Here is a 25,713-nt window from a genome sequence, read left to right as displayed (position 1 = left end):
GGCGGGTTCGTACGTGAAGTATAATTATTAATTGGCGAAGTAGGATAATAAGATTTTGAGAAATTAAAATAGATAAAGGAAAAGGAAAAGAAAAAATTCTCTTATAAGATCGAACTGTATTATACTACTACGGGAAATAAAAAACCGGTGGGCCTCAACGTTTTATTCGACTTTTGTTTTCCGTACTATTTTGCCTTCTGATTTCTTTTAGGGAGAAATGTTATATATGATTTATTTTTGTGTATATTATTTCTTTTATATTTTAGATTAAAAATAATTGACAAAAATAAAAAATTAAAAAATTAGCTTTTCATTTAGTAAAAAAATTTGTACATAAAAAATATTACAAATATAATTTTTTTTATTTTAAAACCATTACATCATCCTATGTCCAAAACCAAAATATATATAACGATATATTTGCAATTATTTCTTGATAAATGTTTAGGGTCCAAAAACAGAAAGAATTCTAATGCATTTTAGAGAAAATAAAAAATGCAGCGTTTCTTGAGATTTAAGGTCTAGATTTAACCATAAATTTTAAATCTTAAATTCTAATTCCTACACTATAAATTTTAAAATTCTGAACTCTAAATCTTAAATTTTAAATTATAAATTTAAATTATTAATCTAAAATATAATAAATAAAAAGTTATGATTTATTTAATTAACAAAAAATATAACACTCCTAACTCAATAAAAAATAATGATAAGATCCAAAAAAAAGACCACATTCTCATATTCATAATTTCGTAATAGTATAGGCAAAAAAAAAGTTAGAGTGTTAAGCCTATTATTTAAATTACTATAAATAAACGAACAACGAATTATGAAAATGTCCATGCAGAAAATTAATGTGTTTGGACGTGTAAATATTATCAAATTAGGTAACTTCTAGCTATTATGCTTTATTTGTTGGTTATTAACTTCTTTTTAATTGCCAAATTAATCCTTTTTTTTTTGGTAAAATATCCATAGTTATATAATACTGAATAGTAGGACAATTACCTTTTTTTATTTTTTTTAATACACACTACTACCAATTGGAGGCCTCTTTAGGTTTTCCTTTTCTCCATTTTTATCCAAATTAAAGTGCAAACATGATTCTACCACAGAAAATTAGTTACTACTTTTCTTGCATTATATTTTGTACATATATTTCTTGTATATCTTCTTTTTATAGTATAAATAACAAACTTTATACACATTCATTTCTTGTACGGTAGCTCTCAACCAATTTCTTAACTGCATGTGTGATTGGAGTAGAGATACAATGGTCAAAATCAGAATTGAAGAAACACATGCAGTTAGTAACATGATCCAGAATAGCATCTTTGAAAACATTGTTCCCAGTAGGCAGAGTAAGAAATAGAACCATGAACTTCGTCAAAATGGAGTGTTTTCTTGAAAAATCTTCTCCAAGAGTAGTGGCCATGAAAGTAACGATCAGAAACAAAGACTTGAAGAACTTGTCGAGAAACGCTAGCAGATTTGTGAGTTTTGTTTTTCCTTTCATTATACTGGAACTCATTCCTTTCAATGTAGCACTTTGTGGATTGCATTGAACGGCTGAGAAGTTTAACTGATATAAGCCTTTATTTCGGCTCAGGGGAAATTGATCGAAATTCATTTCAGCGCACTGGGGAAAATCTGTGGGGCTAAAATTCAAACATGCAAGAATTTTCAAGTAACTGATATATGCCAATTCCATTTCACTAACTTGAACAGTTTTGTTAGAAAAAGTAACTTGTGCCCTATCTAAACTTTATATGTAAATTCATCACCAATTTATGCATACTTTATAGTTGCCTCTGCAATGTGATTTCTTTAAGCTCAGTTGAAGTTGTAAGTATTTACTCACACCGTTGATTTTTCTCCATTGCAGATAGGCTGAAGCTTAGAGCGGCTAGTGAATATAGATATCTTAATCACAGTGACTGCATGCAATAGGTGGTGTTAGTGATGCTAAAAAATTAAGACACGTAAAACTAGTGAAAGAATGTTTTGGGACAGGGGTGCTAACTTTACTTATCAATGGTTTCAATTTGTAGTGTGATTGGTCTCTATGTTAGTCCTTAACAGTATAGTGAACAAGTTAAACAACAGTTTCGATTGGGTATAGTTCAAAGTGATGAGCATTCAAATAGTAAAAGGTGATCGTTTGGTCTAATAGTTGTGGAGTTGTGGAATATAAGAGAAAGGAGTCTTTGATAATTAGCTGGCCAGAAAAAGATGCCATATGTAATTTTCCTTTCTTTCTTTCTTCCATTTACGCTTGTGTAATGCTGTGTATTACATGTGTTGTCAGTAACAAGAAAAGAAAAGTGTTTAATGGATACAATCATTAAGCTTTCTATCAGTAATGCAACTTAAGGCTAGTAAATATGCTGCCCAAAAATAATTTACTAAAGAAAAAATCTATATATGATGTTTAATTTGTTATCGAGGTTCCAATTCTGTAACGCTCAATTCGTTTTTACAAGAGGAGGAACTTGTGCCTTCAGAAGATTCAGCAACAAAAAACGTAGGATATTTGGGTTGAGGTAAATCAATTTCAGTTCCAAGCATGAGAACCACTGATGACATGGTTGGCCTATCTTGGGGATGCTGTTGTGCACATAGGAGGCTGATGTGGATGCAACGTTGCACTTCAGACACATTCCATGTCTCCTTCAACCATTCATCCACCAATTCTAATGACCTTCCTTGTTTCCATAGATCCCATGCCTATTACACACACATTTTAGTAATGTTATCAACTTGGGATATAGTCAAAAGGCTTAAATGTCTCAATTAGATGGTGATATAAGTTAAATATCAAGTAGGAGATTCAATAACACATTGACATTTAACATTATGTCATCTTTGACAGAGCATTAACAGTAAAAATCAAAATTAAATAGTTAATTTAATCTTTGTAGATCCTCCAACAAAAAATTGCAAAATTCAAAATACGAATCACAAATTTTGCCGGACTAAACTTAATATGAGGTATACCAAAAGAGGAATAAAAATGATCAAACTCACATGTCCATATAGGTTGACATTGGAACTTGGATAATAAAATCTTCTATTTTTTCTTCCTGATATTATCTCGAGTAGCAAAATACCGAAACTAAAGACATCAGATTTTACCGAAAAATTTCCATGAACAGCATATTCAGGTGCCATGTATCCACTTTAGATAGACAAAATAAAAATTATGCATTGATTAGTAAACACTCAAAAAGTTTTAATTTTTCTATAAGAGAATATAAAAGAAATGTATAGTTCAACTTACACAGTTCCCACTACTCTATGTGTATTTCCTTTACTTTGATCTCCTCCAAAACTTCTAGCTAAACCGAAATCTGAAATCTTTGGGTTCATTTTACTATCTAATAGAACATTACTTACTTTAAGATCTCTATGTATAATCCTTAGTCTTGAATCTTGATGAAGATATAATAAGCCCCTAGCAATTCCACAAATGATGTTAAAGCGCTTAGGCCAATCCAAAGTCTTCTTTCGCATTTGATCTAGTCATGATGCAATAATATTTTCATCAAAATTAGAATGTTGTCAAAATTGACTATAACTACATAGAGGAATGTTATATGCATTATTTTTGTGTATATTTCTCTTATACATCTACTTTTGATATTAAAAGTAATTGATAAAATGTGAGAGAAGTAGTTTTTTTTTCTCTCTTTAAAAGAGTGTACAAAAGAATATATACATACAAAAATAATGCAAACATCAGTTAACTTCATTTCTCTAACTATATATGTAACTAGAGATATAGGGTAGCTTGTTGGGTACTAACCAAAAATAAAATAGTCTAAACTTCTGTTAGGCATGTATTCATATACCAACAATTTCTCTTCCTCATGAATGCAACAACCAAGAAGTTTTACAAGATTACGGTGTCGAAGTTTGGCTATTAGTTTGACCTCTGTTTTAAATTCATTTAAACCCTGTCCAGAACTTCTTGAAAGTCTCTTTACAGCAATTTGTTGTCCATCATCTAATACGCCCTGAATAACAGATGGCATATACAAATTAATTAATATTCCCTTAGTTGCATACCCAGTACTTGTATGTTCTACAAGCAGTAATTTAGCAATGTTAGAACCTCACCTTGTATACAGGTCCAAAACCACCTTCTCCAAGCTTGTTATTGAGAGAAAAGTTATCAGTAGCCATAGCTATTCTTGATAGGTCAAGTAATGGAAGCTCCAGATCTCCTTCTTGTTCATTGGTATGACTAAGCATCTCATTAATCCTTACTTCTCCTGATGCTATTCTCAAAGGGAAAATAGTATGAAAATAATGGTCTAAGAGAAATTTATTATGAAGTGTGAACTACAGAATGAGCAAAAGAAGAAATAGTGAAAGTTTGGGTAATATAATGAATTTATGAACTACAGAACATTTTATTTTATATAAAAGATAATCTGAAATTTATTCCGCACATAAGCACCCAAGTTCAAATTTCGTTTAAGAAAAATGTTAGTTGAACAAGTTATTTATATAAACCCAAGTTTAACCAAGTCTTTCTTCTTCTTATGCGTCTCTTCTTTTTTTTTCTTTAATTCGTTTCTGTTGTGCTAATAAGCTATTGGACTAACTTGATTACCAGAATGAGTAGGTCATGTATCATCACCGTTCTCTTTATTATCTAAAAAGATAGCACAATTATAATTTCTCAAATATTACTAAGCAGGAGGAATATAATGTACCTTGTGGCTCTGTTCTTTTGGTGAGCATGTACCAAGAAGCCAAGATCATACCCAAAATCACAACAGCAGCGCTGCCAACAACTATTCCCACCACCTTATGGTCGCTGCGCCGGTGACTTCGGCCTCCGGGCTCTGATAGATTAATACCCGGTCATGGCAGACAAATAACATTAGAATTTACAAAAGAAACGAAAGAAATCAAATCAAACCTGCTTGGTCAAAAGCAGGCATTCGTATATAAAGATATTGGCGTCCTTCCTGTATGACCCTAACATCAAACAAATCACCACTCCACAATTTGCATTCACCACTCTCAATTTCTGTATAAGCCGCCATGCAAGAACAGTTACTCTTGCATTTCTCCTTGCAACCCTCGGCTTTCAAACTTTGGTTGAAGAAAGAATGATAATAAGACGTGCCAGTGGGTTCTTGGAACACAGCATAGGCAACGAAGACGTCGGTGCTACAATTGAATGGTTTCTTTCTGACGCAGCCGTGCGTGTAGTCGAGGCTATCGAAGGCAGTGGGAGACTTGGGTGTGAAACCATCCAAGCATCCACAAGCTAGCGGCTTATTAACATCGCAGTTTCCATTGGGTCCGCAAATTCCAGGGAAGTCGCAGTAGCTTTCGTTTCCTCCAGAAGAGGATGATACGCTGTCGTTTTGGCTTTCTTCAGTTAATAGAAAATGAGCACTGCTAATTAGCATCAAACTCAGAACCACTTCCATCATCTGCGTTTTATTTGTTCGGTGTTGTGATGAGTTCCAATTCCAGACCGCAGGATGGGACATGGATTGGAACTCAAGGTGAAGGGAAGTCCGCTAGTTCTCTCTTTTTTTTTTCAACCCGAAAAAAGAAAAAAGGTTGACTTAAATCGATCCGCAGTTGACCCGCATTGCTAGCAAGTGCTAGTTTCACACTTTCACTTGCATTTTGTTTTGAAGGAAGCTGACAACTTGCGAAGAGAATGAAGTTGAGTGAATAAGTCTTTTTCATGGTAATTAGTCTCCATAAAGATTTACTCTTTAATTTCTTCACATTGGATCATCGTGTGATCATGTACCCCTTTTTTGTTGCTATAAAATATACATAATATCAGATTTAGGTTGTTTTACTTAAATAAATTGAAGAGGAACCAAAATGACATGAATCCCCTAAAAAAATTTTAACACACTAATAATCTCTTTCTCTATATATATAAAACAATGCAATCTAGGATAATTTATGTTTAAAACTTCTTTTATAAAATGAGTATAAATCGTTCCAAGATAATGAGTATTTAAAAATATAATTAAATCGTCACAAAATATTAAACATAACATTTTTTTAGCTTAAAACATATTTTGAGAATAGGTAAAACACAGAGAGTAAGCATAATTTATGTATGAACGGCTAAAATGTAAAAGTTTGTGACGATTTATGTGGAGAGAAAATCTATAAATTAAGGGATATGACGTAATCCGTGTCTAAACGTGTAGGAAAAAATGTTTGAGAGTGTGTTGTTGTTAATTCATTATCGAAAAAAAAAATTGATGAAAACACAAATGAGAGTGTTAGTAACACAATTATATATAATTTTAATACAATTATAATTTCTAAACAAATTAAAAAACTTGAAAACATAAATAACCTCTTTTATAATATTCTGCCCACAACCAATTTTAATTGCGCATAAGAGCTTCTATCGTATCTTCATGAAGATTACCATGATGAGTTGCAATTATAAGGCCACTTGTGTTACAGTAGATACAGGAATGACAAATATGTCTCTTGCAATTTTTTGAAGAGTTGGAAACCTAACTCCATTCATCTTCCACCAAGCTAATATATCAAAATCAGGAGTTAGAGGATGAACATCTTTCTCTACATAGTGATCAAATTTCGTCTTCACAAATAAACATTTTTCCTTCTTCTTTTGTCTAATATATAATTGATAACCAACATCATCATCTTCATCTGCATTAACCCTAAGCTCTTGTGTAGATTTCACTGACATATTGCTTAAATTATATGTATTCTTTTGATATTCATGAAGTAACTCATAACATGCCTGTTTGATTCTCTCAACTTTTCTTGTGCATTTATTAGGATCTTCACATACCCTAATAAACTTATATTCAAACCCATCAAGCTTATACCTATTATCTAGAATTGTAGCAACACTCATAATGCCATGAATTTCTTTCCAATACTTATCAAACTTTCTCTTCATCATACATGCCATGCTACTAATAACTAGGTTAGAAGAAACAACCTATTTTTTCAATCCAACATGTATATCACATACTTTATTAAAGTAAATGTTGACAGTTAGAACTTGAGTTCTAGAAAATAACTGAGTCACATCATAAAAAAGTTTTAATTTACCACAATTTTTTTTGCAAGTTTCCATTTCTCGTTACTTGGCACACTTTTATGATTGGAATCTTTTTATTTTAGTCGAGCAAAGACATCTTTGTACAACCATGCAGTTTCTAACATCACATAAGTGGAATTCCATCTAGTCATACAATCAAGAGATAATTTTTTGTAAAGGGAACACCTGACTTACTACACCAACTCACAAAGGTTTTATGTCTTTTACTAGTTGAAGTCCAGTACACCACACTATTACGAATTTTCCACACTTTCTTTAACTAAATTGAAACCATCCTTCACAATTAGATTTAAAATATGAGCACAGCAACACATATGCAATAACTTACCCCATAGCAACAAATAATTTGAGTCTAGACGTCCCAACAACACATCAATCATAGCATCATTTGTAGAACAATTATCCAATGTAATAGTTGATAATTTTTTTATCTAAGTTCCACTCCAACAAAATTTTCATTAATACATTAGAGAGAACTTCACTTGAATGAGGAGTAAGAACATAAGTAAAGTTGAAAATTATTATAAATATATCAGATAAAAAATATCACAAGTACATCAAGCATTAGAAAGCATATCATATACTAGAAGCACAGTTTAAGGTATTACCTCAATACTCGCATTTGCAAATTCCATAAAGTATCAATGTAGTGTGCTGTAACAACCATGTATCCTTTTTCCTGGTTGGATATTGCCTACGATTCTTCAACTAATATACCAATATCCAATTTAAATAACTATGACCAAATAATTCAGCAGTATCCAAAATGTCTCAATAGCAAAAGCTACTATAGATATCTAATTGCATGGACTAGAAAATAGGCAATATATGCATGCAATAGAAACAAAAAAAATGGGGAAAAATCAATCATGGTCTCATAGGCACAGAATTGAAGGAGGAACCAACTAGCCAAAAAAATACCAACAGAAATAGAAAAAGCATGAACCCTAAAACTAGAACTATAATCTTTTAAATACAGAGAAGGAGAAAAATCCCTAATAAATAAATAAATTATAAAAAGAACCCAAAATATTGCAAGTCAAAGATCACTTTGAGAAAATTTTCAATCAAAACCAAAAGTGTGCTAAAAAGGATAAATCAGTAGGGAAACAAAGTCACAGATTCAAACGCAAAGTAAAGCCCCAATTTTCATATCTAACCAACTAAACGAATCAACATGATGAACACGAAATTTACAAGAACTAAACATTACATGAAGAACAAATAAGCATGCTGAAAAATACCAAGAAGAGCACGGAGCAGCAATGTAGAGAGGAGAGAAGGTCACGAATCAGCGGCGTTGCGAAGAGAGCACAGAGGAGAAAGAAGAGTTGCGGCAATGGAGGAACGAGGAAAGACCCAAGGAGAGTTGGGACTTGCGGTGAGGCACTGAGGCTTATGGCTTTGGGAAGAAACGGCGCTCCCAGCCTCCCACTTAGTCTTAGCGTTTCTGATTTCTGAATCATAAATTATATATGATTTTTCTTGCGGTGAGGCACTGAGGCTTATGGCTTTGGGAAGAAACGGCGCTCCCAGCCTCCCACTTAGTCTTAGCGTTTCTGATTTCTGAATCATAAATTATATATGATTTTTATTTTTGTTTAATTTTTATTTTATGATAACTTCTTAAATATATAAATGTAATATATTACCAAAGTAAGTAGCTAGCTTAGTGGTTGCTTACTTGCTGCATATGTTATATATGGGGGTACGGGTAGGGTAGGGTAAGGTACACCCTAAATCCGTACCCTATCCTGGGCCGGATAGGGTATGTATTGCCAGCCCTAGATGTTACTTTCTTTAGTAAAAAGCATATTGGTGTGTTTGTAAATCCATCAAAATCCATCAACGAGTTTGATGGATTTACAAAATAACCTAGTACAGAAATTGGGAAAGTGTAGCAAAAAAAGTGTGAAGTAAGTTTTTTTTTTAAGAATTTCTATCTCATGTAAGCAAGACTATGTTAAATTTGAAAATTATAAAATTCAAGACGATGACAACATGCGAATTATATTTCATAGTCAAGTTAAGTTTTCATATTTGGGTGCTATGGAGTTGTTTATGAGGATGGTTGATGTGGATGGTAATTCAAGTGGATCTGCCCCGAATTCTCCAACTGGCGGGATAGAGGGTAGTTATAGTGTCATTCCAACAGGTCAATAGGTTAGTGTCTACGTGTCATCCTCGTCATTTACAGCATATTTGCATGCCCAGGCAGATAATGGAGATGACTTGGTTGATGTGCGTACCTTTGGGGAGCTTGCACTTACAATGAGAGTAGCACTTGTATTGGAAGGTGCACCTGTATTCATGGAGGTCAGAGATAGAGATCTAGTTACAAAAGCTTTAAAAGACAATGATTCAGATTCAAAACCACCCATTATTGCTGATGATAGCGACAGCGAAGGAGACACAACACCTGTCGGAAGATCTCAAATCCAGTTAAGCTCTCAGACACAACAGTACCCTCTTCACTTCTCTAATTTAGATCTTGAGGCAATAAACCAATCTGCATTTCTAGATCAACAACTCCCTGCTATTCATGGAGATGGACCTGGGATGTTTGGCATAGACGAGTTTAAAATCGGCAAGCGATTCCAAAGCAAAGAGAAAGTTGTACTCACAGTGAAAAGTTATAACATTCACTAAGGTGTTGAGTATAAAGTGTGTACAGTTTGAAAATGAATATAACTAGTTGATACCTATGACCATGATGCAAAGGAAAGACTATTGAAAAGTAGTGAAAAAATGCAACGGGTCGCGCACATGTTTAGTAATAGAGATATCCACCGATCATAGGAAGCTTGATTATCATATCATATGTACGTCGATATTATGATTGGTTATGGAAGATGCATGCATCAATCTCTATGAAGGTTTTGTAGAATGTGGTAGTATCAAAATATGATTTCAAGCCAAGTTACAGAAAAGTATAGCTATAACTAAACTAAAGACGATCACACACACACACACACACACACACACACACACACACACACACACACACACACACACACACACACACACACACACACACACACACACACACACACACACACACACACACACACACACACACACATATATATATGGAAATTGAGAAGAGTCTTACCACCTGATTCCAAAATGGGTCATCAGAGTTCAAATATATATGTCTGGTACTATAGCCGTGTTACGTACTTCTCCTATTAGAGCGGTGGATGACTCGAACAACAACTAAAGACATTTCAAAACATAAAACTAATTCAATGGTATCATCAACAACTAAAAAACGTGAAAAATACTTCTCATCAATTGCTAGTCACTAATATATCATGTTAATACATATACATTACAAAATTAGAATAATTTCATTAAGTAAATCAAGTGGTAAAACAAGAAAAACAATTAGAAACTAACCTCCTCATCGATAAATCTGGCCGCATGCACAATACCGTCTAACAGGTACATGTCTCCCTCTCATAAGGCAGCCATCCTCTCTAAACCATCTCTGAGTGATCATAGCTCTACTATTCTTCACTGTATTTTAGTGCACGCCATTGTCCAAACCACCCTCTTTTGCATACTACTGTTCACTTACGTCGCCAACAACTCGTCGTTGATGAGCATGCTACCTCCTTCTTCTTCCAATCTCCTGTTAGCAACAAGCTTCACAGTGGTGACAATAGCTTCCAATTGATCAGACGTTAATCGCGAAATGCTATTGAGCTTATCCTTTCCGTATAAAGCATCCTTGCCCTCTGCGAGTTAAAGAAACACATAAATCGTTCCAAGCAATTATATTTTACTCTTCTTTAGCATTGAATATGGTACTCATGGATGATTAACGTGTATACCATGACCCTAAATACCATGAGACGATTAACTAGTTGTTTTTGCCCTAGTGGTTAACAAACTAACCTAAAGTTAACTAGGCTGTGACGATTTACATACAATAGGAAGAGAGAATTCATGTTTAGAATTTGATTTAGGGAATTCATATAACTTTAGAAAATACTTTTATTTTAGAGAAAAGGACAAATAGGTCATTGACTTTTTGATCCGTGGACATTTAAGTCCTTGAGAATTTGAAAATATATTTAAATTTTTGAATTTTTGAAAACTTGGACATATACTACAACTGTTAATTCTCCTCTTGATGCTTTTGGAGTAGTTCTTGGGAAAGAGCACCCTGGTAGTGTTCGAGGTTTAGGTATGAGAGCTGTTCCAACAGTTGTTTTCAAGAACAAAACTACAAGAATTAGTCAGATGAATTTAGGTTCTTCAAATGATGCTAGCACATCATCTACTTGTGGTCCAAATGTACAAGAAGAGTTGGATACCGTTAAAGCACAATTACAAGCACTAATCTCCTATATTGCTTCTAAGGAATGAGGTAAAATTCTAATACAATTGGCTGGAATGTTTCCTACTTAACACGTTTCACAGGTACAAATAAAATTATCCTCTTTTTTTTTTTCTTTGCTTTATCTCTTTAGTTTTTTTCTTAAATTCATAGTAAAAAAATTCTTTCTCAATTCATTAATGGAATGTTGTTAGATTAGGAAATTATAATCCTACGGCAACCAAGCTTTGTTCAATTAGTGGCTCAGCTACATATAATGTCCAAAAATCTTTTAATCAAAATGTGAAGTGTTGTACAGCAATTCTCAATTATATTTTTGTGCATAAAATCTTTTAATCATGGTTTGTGTTTGTGATGAAAGTTAGGAAAGTTTCAGATTTTAACAAAGATTGTGCATGTATTCAGAAAGAAGCTTTGGAATAATTTTAGTTTTGCTTTTGCATTTTGCATAATTTTCTTTTTTATTATTTTATCTTAGATGTAAAAAATAAATTAATGAAATTTTTTTCTCATATCTCTCCACACCATACGTTAAAGATAGATTAATCCATCTCAGATTAAAATTTCAACTAAGGGTTTATCATTACCATTATAACATCATAAACCTACACACTCAGAGATACAACATTTAAGAATTCCATTACTAAGGATTTTTCTTGTATTTCTTGTGCTCATAATAATTATATTTTTGTTGTAGAAATTGGATCAAGAGAGTGAGATTTCATCACTAAAAGAGTTAGAAAGTAGGTTTTCTGGAGCAAACAACAAGGAAGCATGACCTTACTTGATATGTTAAGACGTATATTAAGGATTATATGTTAAGATATATTATTAAAAAATGTTACTTTGATACTTTGTTTTTGGATTATGACATTTCAATTATGACTTGGATTATGACTTTTGGATCATGTATGAATTAAAAATCGTCTTATATATGATGATTGATTTATGGCTATGCCTTTTGGTTATTACGAGATTTTTAAGTGAGTTTCGAAAATATCACTTTAAATTGGTGGTTTCAATCTTATTTTAAAAAGCATAAAATTGTCATCATAATTAGGAATAAACGGCGGTTAAAAACCCCATTTTAAATGAAAACGATGCCATTATACGCTGGTAGAAACGGCGGCTAAAAACTGTCATTTTAAACGAAAATGATGCCATTATATTTTGGTAAAAACGGCGGTTAGAAACTGCCATTTTAAACACAAAAGATGCCATTATATCCTAATCAAAATGGCGGTTATAATGGTAAAAATGGCGGTTAGAAACTGCCATTTTAAACAGAAATGATGTCACAACATCCTGGTAAAAACGGCGGTTATAACCGCTATTTTAAACACTTGAAAAACCGTTATTTTAACCCTAAAAAATCGCCGTATTATCTATAGGAAATTGTGGCAGTTTTTTAAAAACCGCTGTAATAACCAGAATGACGCCCAGAATACCGACGTTTTTTAGAGGTGCCGTTTTTGGTAATAATGGCGGTTGGAACCGCCATAATTTCCAAAAAAAAAACGTCATTTTAACCTTTTTTTGTAGTGATATTGATCCCTCATGTCTACTTAGGTCTGTCAGACCTAACGAAAAAATCAAATGTGACTCTAGTTGTACTGATATGGTTGATACGGATGCACATGTGAAAGAGTTTTTAAAATGGAACAAATTAAACACAGAGGTCGATGTGTCCATATCTTAAAGAGGTTAGGAATTCACTACAAGACAAGCGGAGGATAGCGGCCAGAAATTAGTGTCCGTGTTCAAACTCGCCGCAAATTAGTAGAATCGCGTCGATTTTGAGCTGCGGTTTGGTTTCAGCTGCGGAACTGTATTGGATAGCGGCTGTTCAGTAAAATCGCTGTAATTCAATCGTTTTGGGTATATATAGTGAAGAATCAGCAAATTTCCATCTTTTGTTTCTCGGACGAACACAAATGGGAGCAGAGGCAAAGGACACACCTCCGCGCATGAATCCTTGCCGCCGTGTACCTCTGCTCGTCAGTACCAGTTGCTACGCGCTTCCCCTTGTTGGTGGGTCCATCGTCAAGCTGCTCCCTGCTTCCTCTGGTCCCGTCCTTAGGTCTGCTCAGGTATCCAAAAAATCTGTCTTTCAATTTTGTTCTGTTTTCTTTTTGGTTTTAGAATTCAATTTGGTTCACATTAATCTTTTTCTTCTTGATTTGGTTTCAATTTACTCTTTTGTTTTGATTTTGTTCTTGCCAAGAACATAGGACAAAAGGGGTGATTTCGTTTTAATCTTTTTTCTCTTCTCTTTCTCCTTCCCTTTTCACTTTATTTATTGTCTTTCATTTGCCTATTCTGAATGCTTTGCTATTTGATATAACAACAATCAATGAGTTTTAGTTTCTCTTGTTTCAAATTCTCAAGCACTCCAGGTGTTTGATGAATTGTGCTTGATAATTGCAGATTCCTTATGATAGTAGCCATACTTTCCAAATTGTGCTTGATACTTTATTCTTCTTTTTTAACTCATTATGATAGGAAAAATTGTTCCTTCAGAGGTGACAGTGAAGCTTCTGCCAAAAGCACTGACAGTTAACCAAGTTAGTTTTGTCTTTCCAGAAAAAAAAAACAGAGAACTATTTCTTCTAATTTTCTTATGGTTATCAGCAAATTCATCCTTTTTTTTGGGATAATGAAGGCAAGAGAGGATGACAAGATTGAAACAATAAAGAAGCGATTTAAAGTTTTCTTGGAGTCTAGTCCACCTGTGATTTCTTATTATGGTGAGAAAGGAAAAGTTCACAAGGTATTTGATATCTTGGTGCTGCAACCGCAAGTGTTGATAATTGAGTTTTAAATGCTTTGTAGTACTAATGGAATAAAATTTTGCTTCTTATTAATTGATGCAGCAAGGACTTCTGATCAGATTTTTAAGTTAGTCAAGACAATCTTTGAAGCACAAGATTAGATGGTAAAACCACTATTTCAGATGCAAAAATTTGGTTATTGAAAAGAAGCTTTGCAAATCAATAATATTATTTTATTGGAAGTCTCTTGTATGTTAGGAATAAAGTTTGCTTTTGAATTTGTTATTTGGAGACAATGAAAGAGCACAACTTGGTCATGACACATTAAGAGGGTGCCTAATATGAAACCTTTTTGAAGTTTCTCCTTTTTATATTTTCAATGAATCTAAATCAGAGCATGTTCCTTTAAAATAGCGAAAGTAAGGAAGAGATACATGGACCTTAGTTTCGTAAGTTAACAATGATTTAGTTTATAGTTTAGGTTCATTGTACCATTACAGAGGCCTGTAATAATAGTAATCTTGTCATTTTCATTGAGCTGCTTTTATATTTTATGGTTTTAATAAAATTGCTTATAATTGCTTTGTTTTCTGAATTATGATTTAAACTTGGTGTGTTCTATGAATTCTGCTCTGTTTGCTGCTCAATTGTTTCCTATAACTTCGTAACCTTAGTTTGATGGATTTCCTTTGCATCATTTATGTGTTTCCTCAGGGAATTAGGCTGTTGCTGTTAATGATGGTGGCATGAAGGTTTCTACCTTTTGTGTATTTGCTGATACTCACATATGAAACTCCTTTTATCAGAAATTTTATCTCATTCTTTTTGGTTGTGTGTGAAGGTAAAGAAGAAAGTGTGAAATCAAGAGCACTTACAGAGAAACATGCACGGGACAGCTTTGAAAATCTTCTATTCAGTGTGTGTCGGTTCCGAGAGCTTACAGGCACCTATCCCCTAAATATAACTGTAAGTAAGCATTACCCATGTGCATTATGAAGCATTCTGTTCCGTTTTGTTTAAATAAATGGAATGTTAGTATTGTATGTGGAATGACGAAAGTAAATGAAAAGGATTCTTTAAAAGTCTAGCCATTTATGTGGACATTTGAATGACACTTTGTGATATTATGTTGGCTGCTGAGAAGAGTCAGAATTTATTAGTGAAATATTGTAATATGTATGTGTATATGTTGCATGCAATGTGAAATCCATCAACTTAGCATTCTATAGAAGTTCTAAGTTGAGTATTGGATTCACCTTCGATGGTCCTGCCTTATAACCAAATTGGTGCTTGTACAAAATATTACCGATTCAAAAATTGCTGAAAAGCAAGTTGGAGTTATTAATTTCAAATATAGAAAGAAGAGTTCTGTATCATACATTTTTTGCTTTTCGTAATATGGTGTAAAGTTAATTTTGTTCTAGCTACTTGACAATTTTCCCTACATGGTATCCATGTGTTGCATCATATGATATGCAGTTGTGATTTCTGTGCCAAAAAATAATGGTCTTTCATTGTTGCATTTAATTGTGTTCCTTATTCATCATGTTGTTGGTGCCTATGAGGTGTGCATTGTTTAATTAGACTAAAACATTGTTATTTATCCTTATGCAGGATTGTTGACTCAATAGTATCGCATGAATGAATTCCGTGGAAGGACAGAGTGAAAAATAGAATTCTAGGATTGAACTTATTTTGATTTGAAGCAAACATTTTTTTTGAATTTGACTATGCAATTCTTAGCAAGAGATTTGCTATGTTAATATTTTTATAAATATATTATTTTATTTTTCAGTTAATTTTGTTGTTTTTGCCACAAGTTTAGATTCAATAGATGAAAAATATTAACATTTATAGTATTAAAAAATTCAAAAAGGCCAAAAAATTTATCTTTAAAATTAAACAAAAAAATCAGCGTTTTTTAGAAGAAAAAAAAAATATTTTTTAATTTGTATTAAAATTAGCGGTGGTTTTATACCCGCCGCAAAAATTCTAAATTAAAAACCGTACTAACGTTGCGGCGGTTCGTAACCGCCGGTAAAAAATGACTAAATCCTAATATTTGTATATTGCGGCGGTTTTAAACCGCCGCTAAATTAATTGCCGCAAATTACTAATTCAGTGGCGGTTATACCAGCGGTTGCTGGAAACCGCCGCCAAACCCAATCCCCGCGCCCATATCTATGGCAGTTTAGTTAGCCGCCAGCCTTTGATTTTGCGGCGGTTTAGAACCGCCGCTAATCAAGAAGAAAACTGCCGGTATTCTGCGCCTCCTTTGTAGTGATTTAAATGTATTTTTAAATTTTTAGGGACTTAAATGTCCATGACCAAAACGTCAGAGATCAATTTGTTATTTTTTCTTTATTTTATAATAATAAAATAATATTCATCTTAAAAAAAACAAATTTTTGTTAAAAAGATAAAAAAATAAATATATTTTTTTTAAATCAATCCAATCGAGCCTTAAATAAGAGATAAATCAATAGATAATGATAAAAGAAGATCTAAAAGAAATTCTTAGTATGAGGTAATCAAACGAAATTTCATATGTGATATCACTGTATATACATAATTGAGTAAGATAAAACTTTATTATTGTTGTTGTATTAAATCTTAAAATAGCTGGAAAATATATATAGGACATGAAAATAATAATCATCAGTCCCCGTCCCCCGGCATATGATTGATGTGTAATATATTAACGGATGGAAAGAAAGTAGAAAATTCAGAGTTACGTCCTGTAAGCTCAATAATGGAGGTCGAAAAACGATAGATGACCAAAATAGATACGTGGAAGGAGTAGATCCATAGGCTTTTGATCAACTTATATTATCCGAATTATGCACAGTAGTTATTGAATTTAGATGCATTTAATTTCTATAAATTGTTGGTATTGTATGTCCTAAGTATTTCGTAGCCTGGAAGTAAATGGAGTCTGGTCACTGTGGCCTCATCTCGGCACTTTTCTGTGTAAGTTTTATCTCTATTCAGAAAAATAAAAGTGAAGCCCTTAAAGTTGTTATAATTTATTAAGGCAAGTTTTTAATACTAGATATATTTAAAATGCTCAATACATTAAATATATTTGAAACTTCATTTTTTTTCCAATTATAATTGTTATTGTAAAAGAATTTGACTAGTATTGATAATCCTGGATATATAATTATTTAGGATTTAATTTTTATTATCTTTAATTTATTCTTACAAATAAACAAATAATTTAAATATAAGACAAATAAAAGAAAATCCTTTTGCTTAACATAATAAAATTTTTGGATAAATAATTTTATTATAGTTAATAAATGTTTTATGTTCACTATTTGAAAGTTTTTCTTTGATTTCATAATTTAAATAGAAAAAATGTTAGAGTGCTATCAGAATATTATTCTAACTATTACTTTTAGTTATTAATCTAACTTTTTTTAGTTTAGTAATATAACAAACATATTTTAGTCTACACTTTTAAACATAAATAACTAATTAATGATTAAAAAAAATAAATTTTGATAATTTTCTAACATTTCTCTATTTTAAAAGGATTGTGATAAATCACTTATTATGTATGCTCAGTTTGTTTTTGATATTATAATAATAATAATAATTGAAACTTTTGGCAGGTTGCATTCTTATTAGGTAGCCATGTCCAAGCAAATGAGATGTTATGGGGAAACCCTGATCACATGCCTAAAGCATTAAGGGATCTCACGAAGCCTGGTCAGTATATATGTAGTAGTATGAATTTGAGATTCCAGATTCCAATTCTTCCACTTCTCATATTTGACCTTTAATTACATCTACTTCAGTTGTTTATGGTCGTTTATTGTTCTTTGCATTACACACAAGTACTCTAGACAAGAAGGAACCGAAAAAAAATTGCAGAAAAAAATTTGCATTATACTATTTCCATTCAGTTTATTCTATCATTATTTTTTATATACTATTTCCATTCTTCAATAATTATCTATTTGGAGTTTGGACAAATTATAAATATATAATAAGATGACATATAAACTTTTAACTTTTAATTTATCATTTTGTCTTAATAAAATTATAAATAATGGTTTAACAACGAGTGATGAGCATTGAAATTTTTTTCAGACTATTACTTATTAATAAATAGTATTTAATATTTTATTGATTAAAACTTGTATTTAATATTACACTGCCTATTGTTCAAAAGATAATAAAATATTGTCATATAGGTAATTTGAACATGTGGAGAAAAATAATGCATTTAGTTAAAAAGAGTAGATCATATAAAAAATAGAAAATGATAAAAATAGATAAATATTTAAAAAGATCCTACACAAAGGGATTAAAGAAAATCAATATGTAAATGCATGGTCTCACTGTTGTAGATGTAATAGAATGTAATAATATCATTTGTTCTTTGTAATTAATTTTTATTTTTAGAATAAATTTTTGAACAATGTTATATAACTAATAAATATTATTATTTTTTATTAATATTTAGTCAGTAAAAATTTGTATTTATATTTATATAAATTTTACATAAAATAAATATATAATTTATATTTATATTTATAAAAATTTATATATACAAATTAATAAAATTTATTTATTAAAAATAATTTAATATTTATACTAATCAAATAATAATAATAAAAATTAAAAATTACTATGCCAAAGAGTTTCTCTAAGTTTTTATGGTGGTGGCGGTGGTTGTTACAAAGGAAACTACTCTCAAATTACATTGAAATTCACTCAATTTTTGCCGAGCATAATCTCACTATCTAATCTCTGTTCGCCTTTTGGTGTTAATAAGGAATTGGCGATCGAGGACTTAAGATAAGCAACAACAAAATAGATGTTGACGTCTATGGCAAACTGAGGGACCCTAATGGACTCAAAGATACAGTGCTGAATGTCACATTTTTCCTTGAACAAGACCTTCATCCTGGCAAGAAACTCAAACTTGAGTTCCCTAAGCGTTCTAGTGACTTCACCTTTTTACCAAACTCACTTGCAAAGATCACCCCATTTTCCAGTACCAGGTATTGAGCAAGTGATTATTATTGACAACAATTGTTAAGATTCTATCCCTTGTCAATTTTAAATGTATCAATTATTATTTCTTGCATTGTATTGTTGCAGACTAAAACTGTTTATAATAAATAAACTTAGATATATCTAGTAACAAATTAAAAGACAACTAACTATTAAAATATTAATACAATAATACTAATGAACAATAAATTAAAGTTATCTTATTTAATTAATATTTTTAACTTAATGTATGTAAAATTTATAATTCTACAATAAATAACTTTAATATAAATAAAGGTAACCTCAGTTATTCTGAATTGATTTTATATTTTTTCCTACTATTTTTGCTATTAATAATATAAAAATGTTTAGAAGATGATAAAAATTAATCAAATAGTTCAATTTTTTTATTTATGTTTATTAATTATTATTAAAATAAATGGATGATTTTAAATATAATAAATATATAATTATAAAATTATACATGTTAAATCAAATAAGATAACTTTGTGTTATTTTTTAATAACTATACTACGTATACATTAAAATCAGTTACCAAAATTAATTACCAATATATTTATCTATAAAATACATGTTAAAATATAAATATACTAAAAATAAATTAAATTATATATATATATATTTATATACAAATATATTGGTCACTTGATTGATTTTAGTATATAAATATTACTTTTTATTCTCTAATTAGCACTGATGACTATGTCACTAAGCACTAACCATTACCAATTTCAGGCTCCTAGAGATTCTGAAGCGTTTTGGCATAGAGGCTGAGTCAACCGATGCTAAGACAGTGAAAGGCACACTTGAGCTTTGCGAAAGCCCTGCCATTAAGGGGGAGGAAAAATACTGTGCCACCTCTCTGGACTCATTGGTAAACTTTGCGGTTTTGAAGCTTGGGAAGAACATAAAACTACTTTCAACAGAGTTGGAGAAGGAAAATGAAAAGGCAGAGGAATACAGTGTGCTGAAGGGAGTGACAAAAAATGGTGATAAAGCTGTGGTGTGCCACAAACTGAATTACCCTTATGCTGTGTTCTACTGCCACAAAGTGGAATCAAGGGCTTATAATGTTCCATTGGTGTCTATTGAAGATGGGACAAAAGCTAAAGCTCTAGCAATTTGCCATAATAATACTAGGCATTGGGCTAGTGATAATCCTGCTTTTATGCAACTAAATGTTAAGCCTGGAACTGTTCCCGTTTGTCATTTTCTTGCCACCGATACCCTTCTCTGGGTTCCCGGATCTTACTAGCTAGACCAACCAAATACAAATTCTTGCATTCAAGAAAACAACTACTTATCTAAATAAGAGATGTTGAATTTGTGGAATGCAAGAATGTCATATCTGGCTAGTAGATCGAGCAAGGTATAATAAGGTTTGATGTATGGGGATCAATGTAGGATATATATGTTATCTGGCTGGTATTTATAGCTATGGTCCTGTATGTATTAATTATTTTCTATATATAAGTTGGTTAAGGTACTGTTAAAATAATGGAGTGATGATAAAAATTGAGTTTGATGAGAACGTTCCTCCATTAGCATGGGTTTGTTCAGAGCAAATTGGTGGCATTCACTTTTCATGGGCAGGCGCCTAGGCGGTGGTAGTGTCCAGTTGCATGACGAATATTTTACGGCTAATTTTTTTTTTTAATATTGTAATAAATAATGTGATGTGCCTCCATATTTTAGTGTAGGTGAGTATATGGAATTTTTTTACTTTTGAAAAACATAAAACATGACCTACGTTTTGTGTGTAAAAAATATTTTTTTTAATTATTTAAATATAAAACGCTGCCAACGTTTTAATTAAAAAAATATTAAAAGAAATTCCACAAAACGGCAGTACCGTTTTCATTTTGAAAGTTTTTTTAAAATCTGAAAATAGAAAACGTGAATGATGTTTTGGTTGTTTTCAAATATTTTAATTAAAAAAGTTGAAAATAATAGCGAAGGAATCATAAAAAAATAAGATTAAATACTTGAAAATTTTTTGTAGATTTGTACGTTTTTAATTTGATTTAAAATAAAATTATAAATGATAAAAATAAATAAATTTATTGAATTATTTTTATTAATAATTATTCTCTTTAATTATTTTATCTGTTTATTCTTTGGAGAATTATAAAAAAAAATCACTAAAATATGCTAAAATTATTAATAACGGTCATAATAAATTTTATTTAAAAAAATACAGTGTTATTAGGTCATTCATAGTTTGATGCTTCTTTTCTTATGATTTTTAATTTTTTAAATGACAAAAATTAAAAATAACTAAAACGTTATTGACGTAATCATTTTTTTTTTTTAATTTTAGAAAAAGTTACAAAATGAAAACGGCACTGCCGTTTTGTGGAGGAGTTTTTTTTAATAGTTTTTTAGTTAAAACATTAGCATCGTTTTGTATTTAAATAATTAAAAAAATGTTAAGATAAGCATGCTTTTTCAAGTGAAAGGTTCGAAAACTAAAGTTAAACTTTAATTTTTGTACGTTTATAAATAGAGGGTTTGATATGAAAAATAATACACAAAATCAATAAAATCTTCTTTCTCTTTTTTCATATTGTTAAAACACTCTTCTCTCTTTGTTTCTCTTTTTTCATATTGTTAAAACACTTTTCTCTCTTTCTCTCTTTTATATATGCTACTATATATGAAATATTTTTATATTAAGATATTAATTATAATAAATATTAATATTAGTGTTTTCTATTTATACTTTCTCTTTAGTTATTTATTTATTCTACAATATATTATCAGCACAAGACTCTAATCAAATTTTAGGAAGATTCTAGGTAACAAATTTTTATTATGTCGAAACTCTCTCATCTTGAATTTAATGCTCTTGATATATTTGGAAATAATTATTTATCATGGATACTAGATGCTAAAATCCATCTTGATTCAATATATTTTGGAGATACCATTAAGGCTAAAAATAATGCATTCCAGAAGGATAAAGCCAAAGTCATGATTTTCCTTCATCATCATCTTGACGAAGGATTGAAAAATGAATATCTCACATTAAAAGATCCTGCAGATCTGTGAAAAGACCTTGAAAAAAGGTATAATCATAAAAAGACGTTGATACTTCCTCAAACCCGATATGAATAGACGCACTTGCGTCTACTGGATTTTAAATCCATAAATGAATATAATTCAGCAATGTTTCGAATCACCTCATGAATAAAATTATGTCAGGATAAGATAACTGATAGTGATATGTTAGAGAAAACTTTCTCTACCTTCCATGCCTCGAATGTGCTCCTGCAGCAGCAATATCGAAAAAAAGGATTTAAAAAAATATTTTGAACTAATTTCTTGCCTTCTTGTTGCTGAACGCAACAATGAGTTGTTTTTAAATTATGAAACGCGTCCAGCTGGCGCCGCCCCATTTCTTGAAGCAAATGCAGCAAATCATTACCTCATAAGAGGTAAATGGCAAGGTTTTGGTAACAAGAAAATTATGGAAGGAGGAAGAATTATATTCACAAGAAAGGATCTCACTAAAAGTGGGATAAAGAAAGAAACAGTGGGCAAAATAAATCAGCAGAGGATAAATGTATCCGTTGTGGTGGAAAGTGACATTGGTTGCGTACCTGTCATACCCTAAGGCACCTAGACGATCTTTATCATGCATCTTTGAAAAAAGGATGACAAAGGAAAGAAAACAAATTTTGTTTCAAATGATGCTAAAAATTTCACCACTCATTATGATGTGTCTGATTTCTTTGAGGATCTTGAAGAAAATATTGGTCATTTGATCATTGATGGAATAGTTTAATATGTGAGTTTGTTAAGGACTCATGTAAATATATAATGTAAGAAACTTATTGTTAAGTTTTATTTTCTATGCATCTAAATTTCAAGTATGATGTATAATAAAATATTTATGAATTTCAAAATTACTGAATGTGTCAAGATAATAATAATAAAATTTTTAGTATATACTATACTTCTTAGAAAAATATTTTCAATCAAGAAAATTGTTTTACTGTGCAAATATTTCTATTCATTTTATTATTATTTGTCTTTGAAGAGAATGACAAGGAAATATAGTGAAGATATTTGTCTTACGGATAGTGCAAGTTCGCACACTATTCTCAAAAGTAATATATATTTTACCAATTTTGTGCCAAAAGAAGAATATGTTAATACTATTATTGGCTCGGGTAATGTGATAGAAGGCTCTGGAAGAGCTATAATTTTGTTTCCCGAAGGAACAAAATTTATGATAAATAATATACTATTATCTACTAAGTCTCTGAAGAAATTGTTGAGTTTCAAATATATTCGCCAAAATGGATATCATATTGAAACAATGAATGAGGGAAATCATAAGTACTTATGTATATCACAACTCATGATTTAAATAAAAAGGTTATATTAGAAAAATTACTCTCACTTTCATCTAGGTCATATTATACCAAAATTAGTGCAATTAAATCACATGCCATTATAAATCAGAAGTTTACTAACCTAAATGAATTCATAACTTGGCACGACCGATTGGGTCATCCGGGAACAACTATGATGCAGAGAATTATTGAAAATTCCCATGAACATTCACTAAAGAACCAGAAAATTCTTAAATTTAGTAAATTTTGTTGTGCTGCATGTTCTCAGGGAAGTTAATTTTAAGGCCATCACCAGTAAAGATTGGGTTTGAGTCTCCTGAATTCCTAGAAAGAATTCAAAACGATATATGTGGACCTATTCAACCACCATGTGGATCTTTTAGATATTTTATGGTCCTAATAGACGTATCTTCGAGATGGTCATATGTGTGCTTATTGTCTTCTCGCAACCTGGCATTTGCAAGATTACTTGCACAAATTATTCGATTAAAAGCACAATTACCAGAAAATTCAATTAAAGCAATTCGTCTTGATAATGCTGGAGAATTTACTTCCCAAGTTTTTTATGCTTATTGTATGACTAATAGAATAAGTGTTGATCATCCAGTAGCTAATGTTCACACACAAAATGGATTAGCATAATCACTTATTAAGTGCCTCCAATTAATTGCTAGACCCTTACTTATGAGAACAAATCTTCCATCCTCGGTTTGGGGCATGCTATATATTTTGCATGCCACAGCACTCATTCATTTGAGACCAACAAGTTACCATCAGTTCTCTCCTATGCAAATTAGCTTTTGTCCAGCAGCCAAATGTTTCCCATTTAAGAATATTCGGGTGTGCGATATATGTTCCCATTGCACCACCTTCTCGCACAAAAATGGGACCCCAAAGAAAATTGGGGATATATGTTGGATATGATTCGCCCTTTATAGTGAGGTAGCTTGAGATACAAACTAGAGCTATATTTAAAGTCTGATTTGCAGATTGTCATTTTGATGAATCAAAATTTCCAACATTAGGGGAAGAGAATAAATTTCTTGAAAAGGAACTTAATTGGAATGCATCATCCTTGATTCATTTAGATCATCAATCACGACAATGTGAACTAGAAGTTCAAAAGATTATACATTTACAAAGAATAGCAAATGAATTGCCTGATACATTTTTCGATACAAAGAGGATAACAAAATTTTATATACCAACAGAAAATGCCCAAATTCAAATTGATGTCCCAGTCGAAAAAAATAGCCATTGAAACAAATTCACGCCATAAACGTGGCAGGCCTATCGGTTCCAAAGACAAAAATTCTCAAAAAAGAAAAGAGGTAAATTCTATTCCTGTTGAAAAAGATATAGTAAAGACGCCTGCAGTTGTCCAAAATTCTGATATAGTTTTAACGCCAGAAGACATTCAAGTACCTGAAAATTGTGAAAATGACTATATCTTAATAAATTATGTCTTTACAGGAGAGAAATGGGACCGAAATAAGACAATTGTCAATGAAATATTTGCATATAATGTGGCATTAAATATCATGCATGAAAGTAAGGATTTTGAGTCAAGAACAGTCGAAGAATGTCGACAAAGGAATGATTGGCCAAAATGGGAAGAAGCCATGAAGGCTGAGTTAGACTCACTTGCAAAACGTGAAGTCTTTGGACCTGTAGTCCGTACACCAGAAGATGTAAAACCCGTTGGATACCGATGGATATTTGTGAGAAAATAAAATGAGAAAAATGAAGTTGTATGCTACAAAACTCGACTTGTAGCAGAAGGTTTTTCACAAAAACCCGGTATAGATTATGAAAAAACATATTTCCCTGATTTAAATAAAATAATGTTTCAAAATCAGTAAAAATAATAAAAAAATATTGAATAAATTTCTATATACAAGTTAATTAACTAAACAAGTTCAACAAATCATTCATATTCACGCGTGTCCGTTCTTCTTTGTGCCTTTGCTGCGCACGTTCTTTTCCTTATTTTTTATTATTTTTCTCTTTCGTTATCGTCGTCACCAACATCACCTCCTTTTTCTCCTTCTTTTCTCATTGGAATTTCTTCTCTTCCTTCATTTTTCTCCTTCTCCTTCATCATCTTCA

General features: G+C 31.4%; 2 protein-coding genes and 1 long non-coding RNA gene across 4 annotated transcripts; 2 read left to right on the top strand and 1 right to left on the bottom strand.

Annotated features, from left to right (window-relative positions):
- Window positions 1-2,229: 2,229 nt before the first annotated feature.
- LOC130943582 (cysteine-rich receptor-like protein kinase 44) lies at window positions 2,230-5,653 on the bottom strand. 2 transcript variants are annotated; one of them, XM_057871513.1, is made up of 7 exons: window positions 4,931-5,653; window positions 4,722-4,853; window positions 4,120-4,280; window positions 3,806-4,016; window positions 3,281-3,518; window positions 3,028-3,178; window positions 2,230-2,727 (listed from the first exon to the last, which is right to left on the bottom strand). In XM_057871513.1, the coding sequence occupies exons 1-7, from the start codon at window positions 5,511-5,513 to the stop codon at window positions 2,440-2,442; spliced, it is 1,764 nt and encodes a 587-aa protein (XP_057727496.1). In that variant the 5' UTR covers window positions 5,514-5,653; the 3' UTR covers window positions 2,230-2,439. The 2 variants fall into 2 exon arrangements, with proteins under 2 accessions (XP_057727496.1, XP_057727497.1); XM_057871514.1 differs by lacking the exon at window positions 3,028-3,178 and having other exon boundaries at window positions 3,397-3,518.
- Window positions 5,654-13,224: 7,571 nt separating this feature from the next.
- LOC130945229 (uncharacterized) lies at window positions 13,225-16,014 on the top strand. Its single transcript, XR_009072196.1, has 7 exons — window positions 13,225-13,534; window positions 13,947-14,008; window positions 14,107-14,214; window positions 14,318-14,379; window positions 14,930-14,967; window positions 15,057-15,181; window positions 15,830-16,014. It is a non-coding gene; the product is annotated as an uncharacterized LOC130945229 (long non-coding RNA).
- A 923-nt stretch (window positions 16,015-16,937) lies between these two features.
- Window positions 16,938-20,768, top strand: LOC130946762 (BURP domain protein RD22-like). The gene is made up of 4 exons (XM_057875607.1): window positions 16,938-17,185; window positions 17,833-17,929; window positions 19,002-19,230; window positions 19,979-20,768. The coding sequence occupies exons 1-4, from the start codon at window positions 17,144-17,146 to the stop codon at window positions 20,496-20,498; spliced, it is 888 nt and encodes a 295-aa protein (XP_057731590.1). The 5' UTR covers window positions 16,938-17,143; the 3' UTR covers window positions 20,499-20,768.
- The last annotated feature ends 4,945 nt before the right edge of the window (window positions 20,769-25,713 follow it).

Source organism: Arachis stenosperma, chromosome 8 (assembly GCF_014773155.1).
Source record: "Arachis stenosperma cultivar V10309 chromosome 8, arast.V10309.gnm1.PFL2, whole genome shotgun sequence".
NCBI lineage: Eukaryota > Viridiplantae > Streptophyta > Magnoliopsida > Fabales > Fabaceae > Arachis > Arachis stenosperma.
The sequence above is the reverse complement of the archived record's forward strand: the minus strand, read 5'-3'. Positions and strand labels throughout refer to the sequence as shown.

What these genes read in the sequence shown, in the direction of transcription:
- LOC130943582 (XM_057871513.1), bottom strand. Translation starts at nt 5,513, where the DNA reads ATGTCCCATCCTGCGGTCTGGAATTGGAACTCATCACAACACCGAACA. An exon ending in GCCTGCTTTTGACCAAGCAG is followed by an intron (nt 4,854 to 4,930) that starts GTTTGATTTGAT and finishes TTAATCTATCAG; the next exon opens with AGCCCGGAGGCCGAAGTCAC. An exon ending in GTTTTGGACCTGTATACAAG is followed by an intron (nt 4,017 to 4,119) that starts GTGAGGTTCTAA and finishes TCTGTTATTCAG; the next exon opens with GGCGTATTAGATGATGGACA.
- LOC130946762 (XM_057875607.1), top strand. Translation starts at nt 17,144, where the DNA reads ATGGAGTCTGGTCACTGTGGCCTCATCTCGGCACTTTTCTGT. An exon ending in AAGGGATCTCACGAAGCCTG is followed by an intron (nt 17,930 to 19,001) that starts GTCAGTATATAT and finishes GGTGTTAATAAG; the next exon opens with GAATTGGCGATCGAGGACTT. An exon ending in ACCCCATTTTCCAGTACCAG is followed by an intron (nt 19,231 to 19,978) that starts GTATTGAGCAAG and finishes TACCAATTTCAG; the next exon opens with GCTCCTAGAGATTCTGAAGC.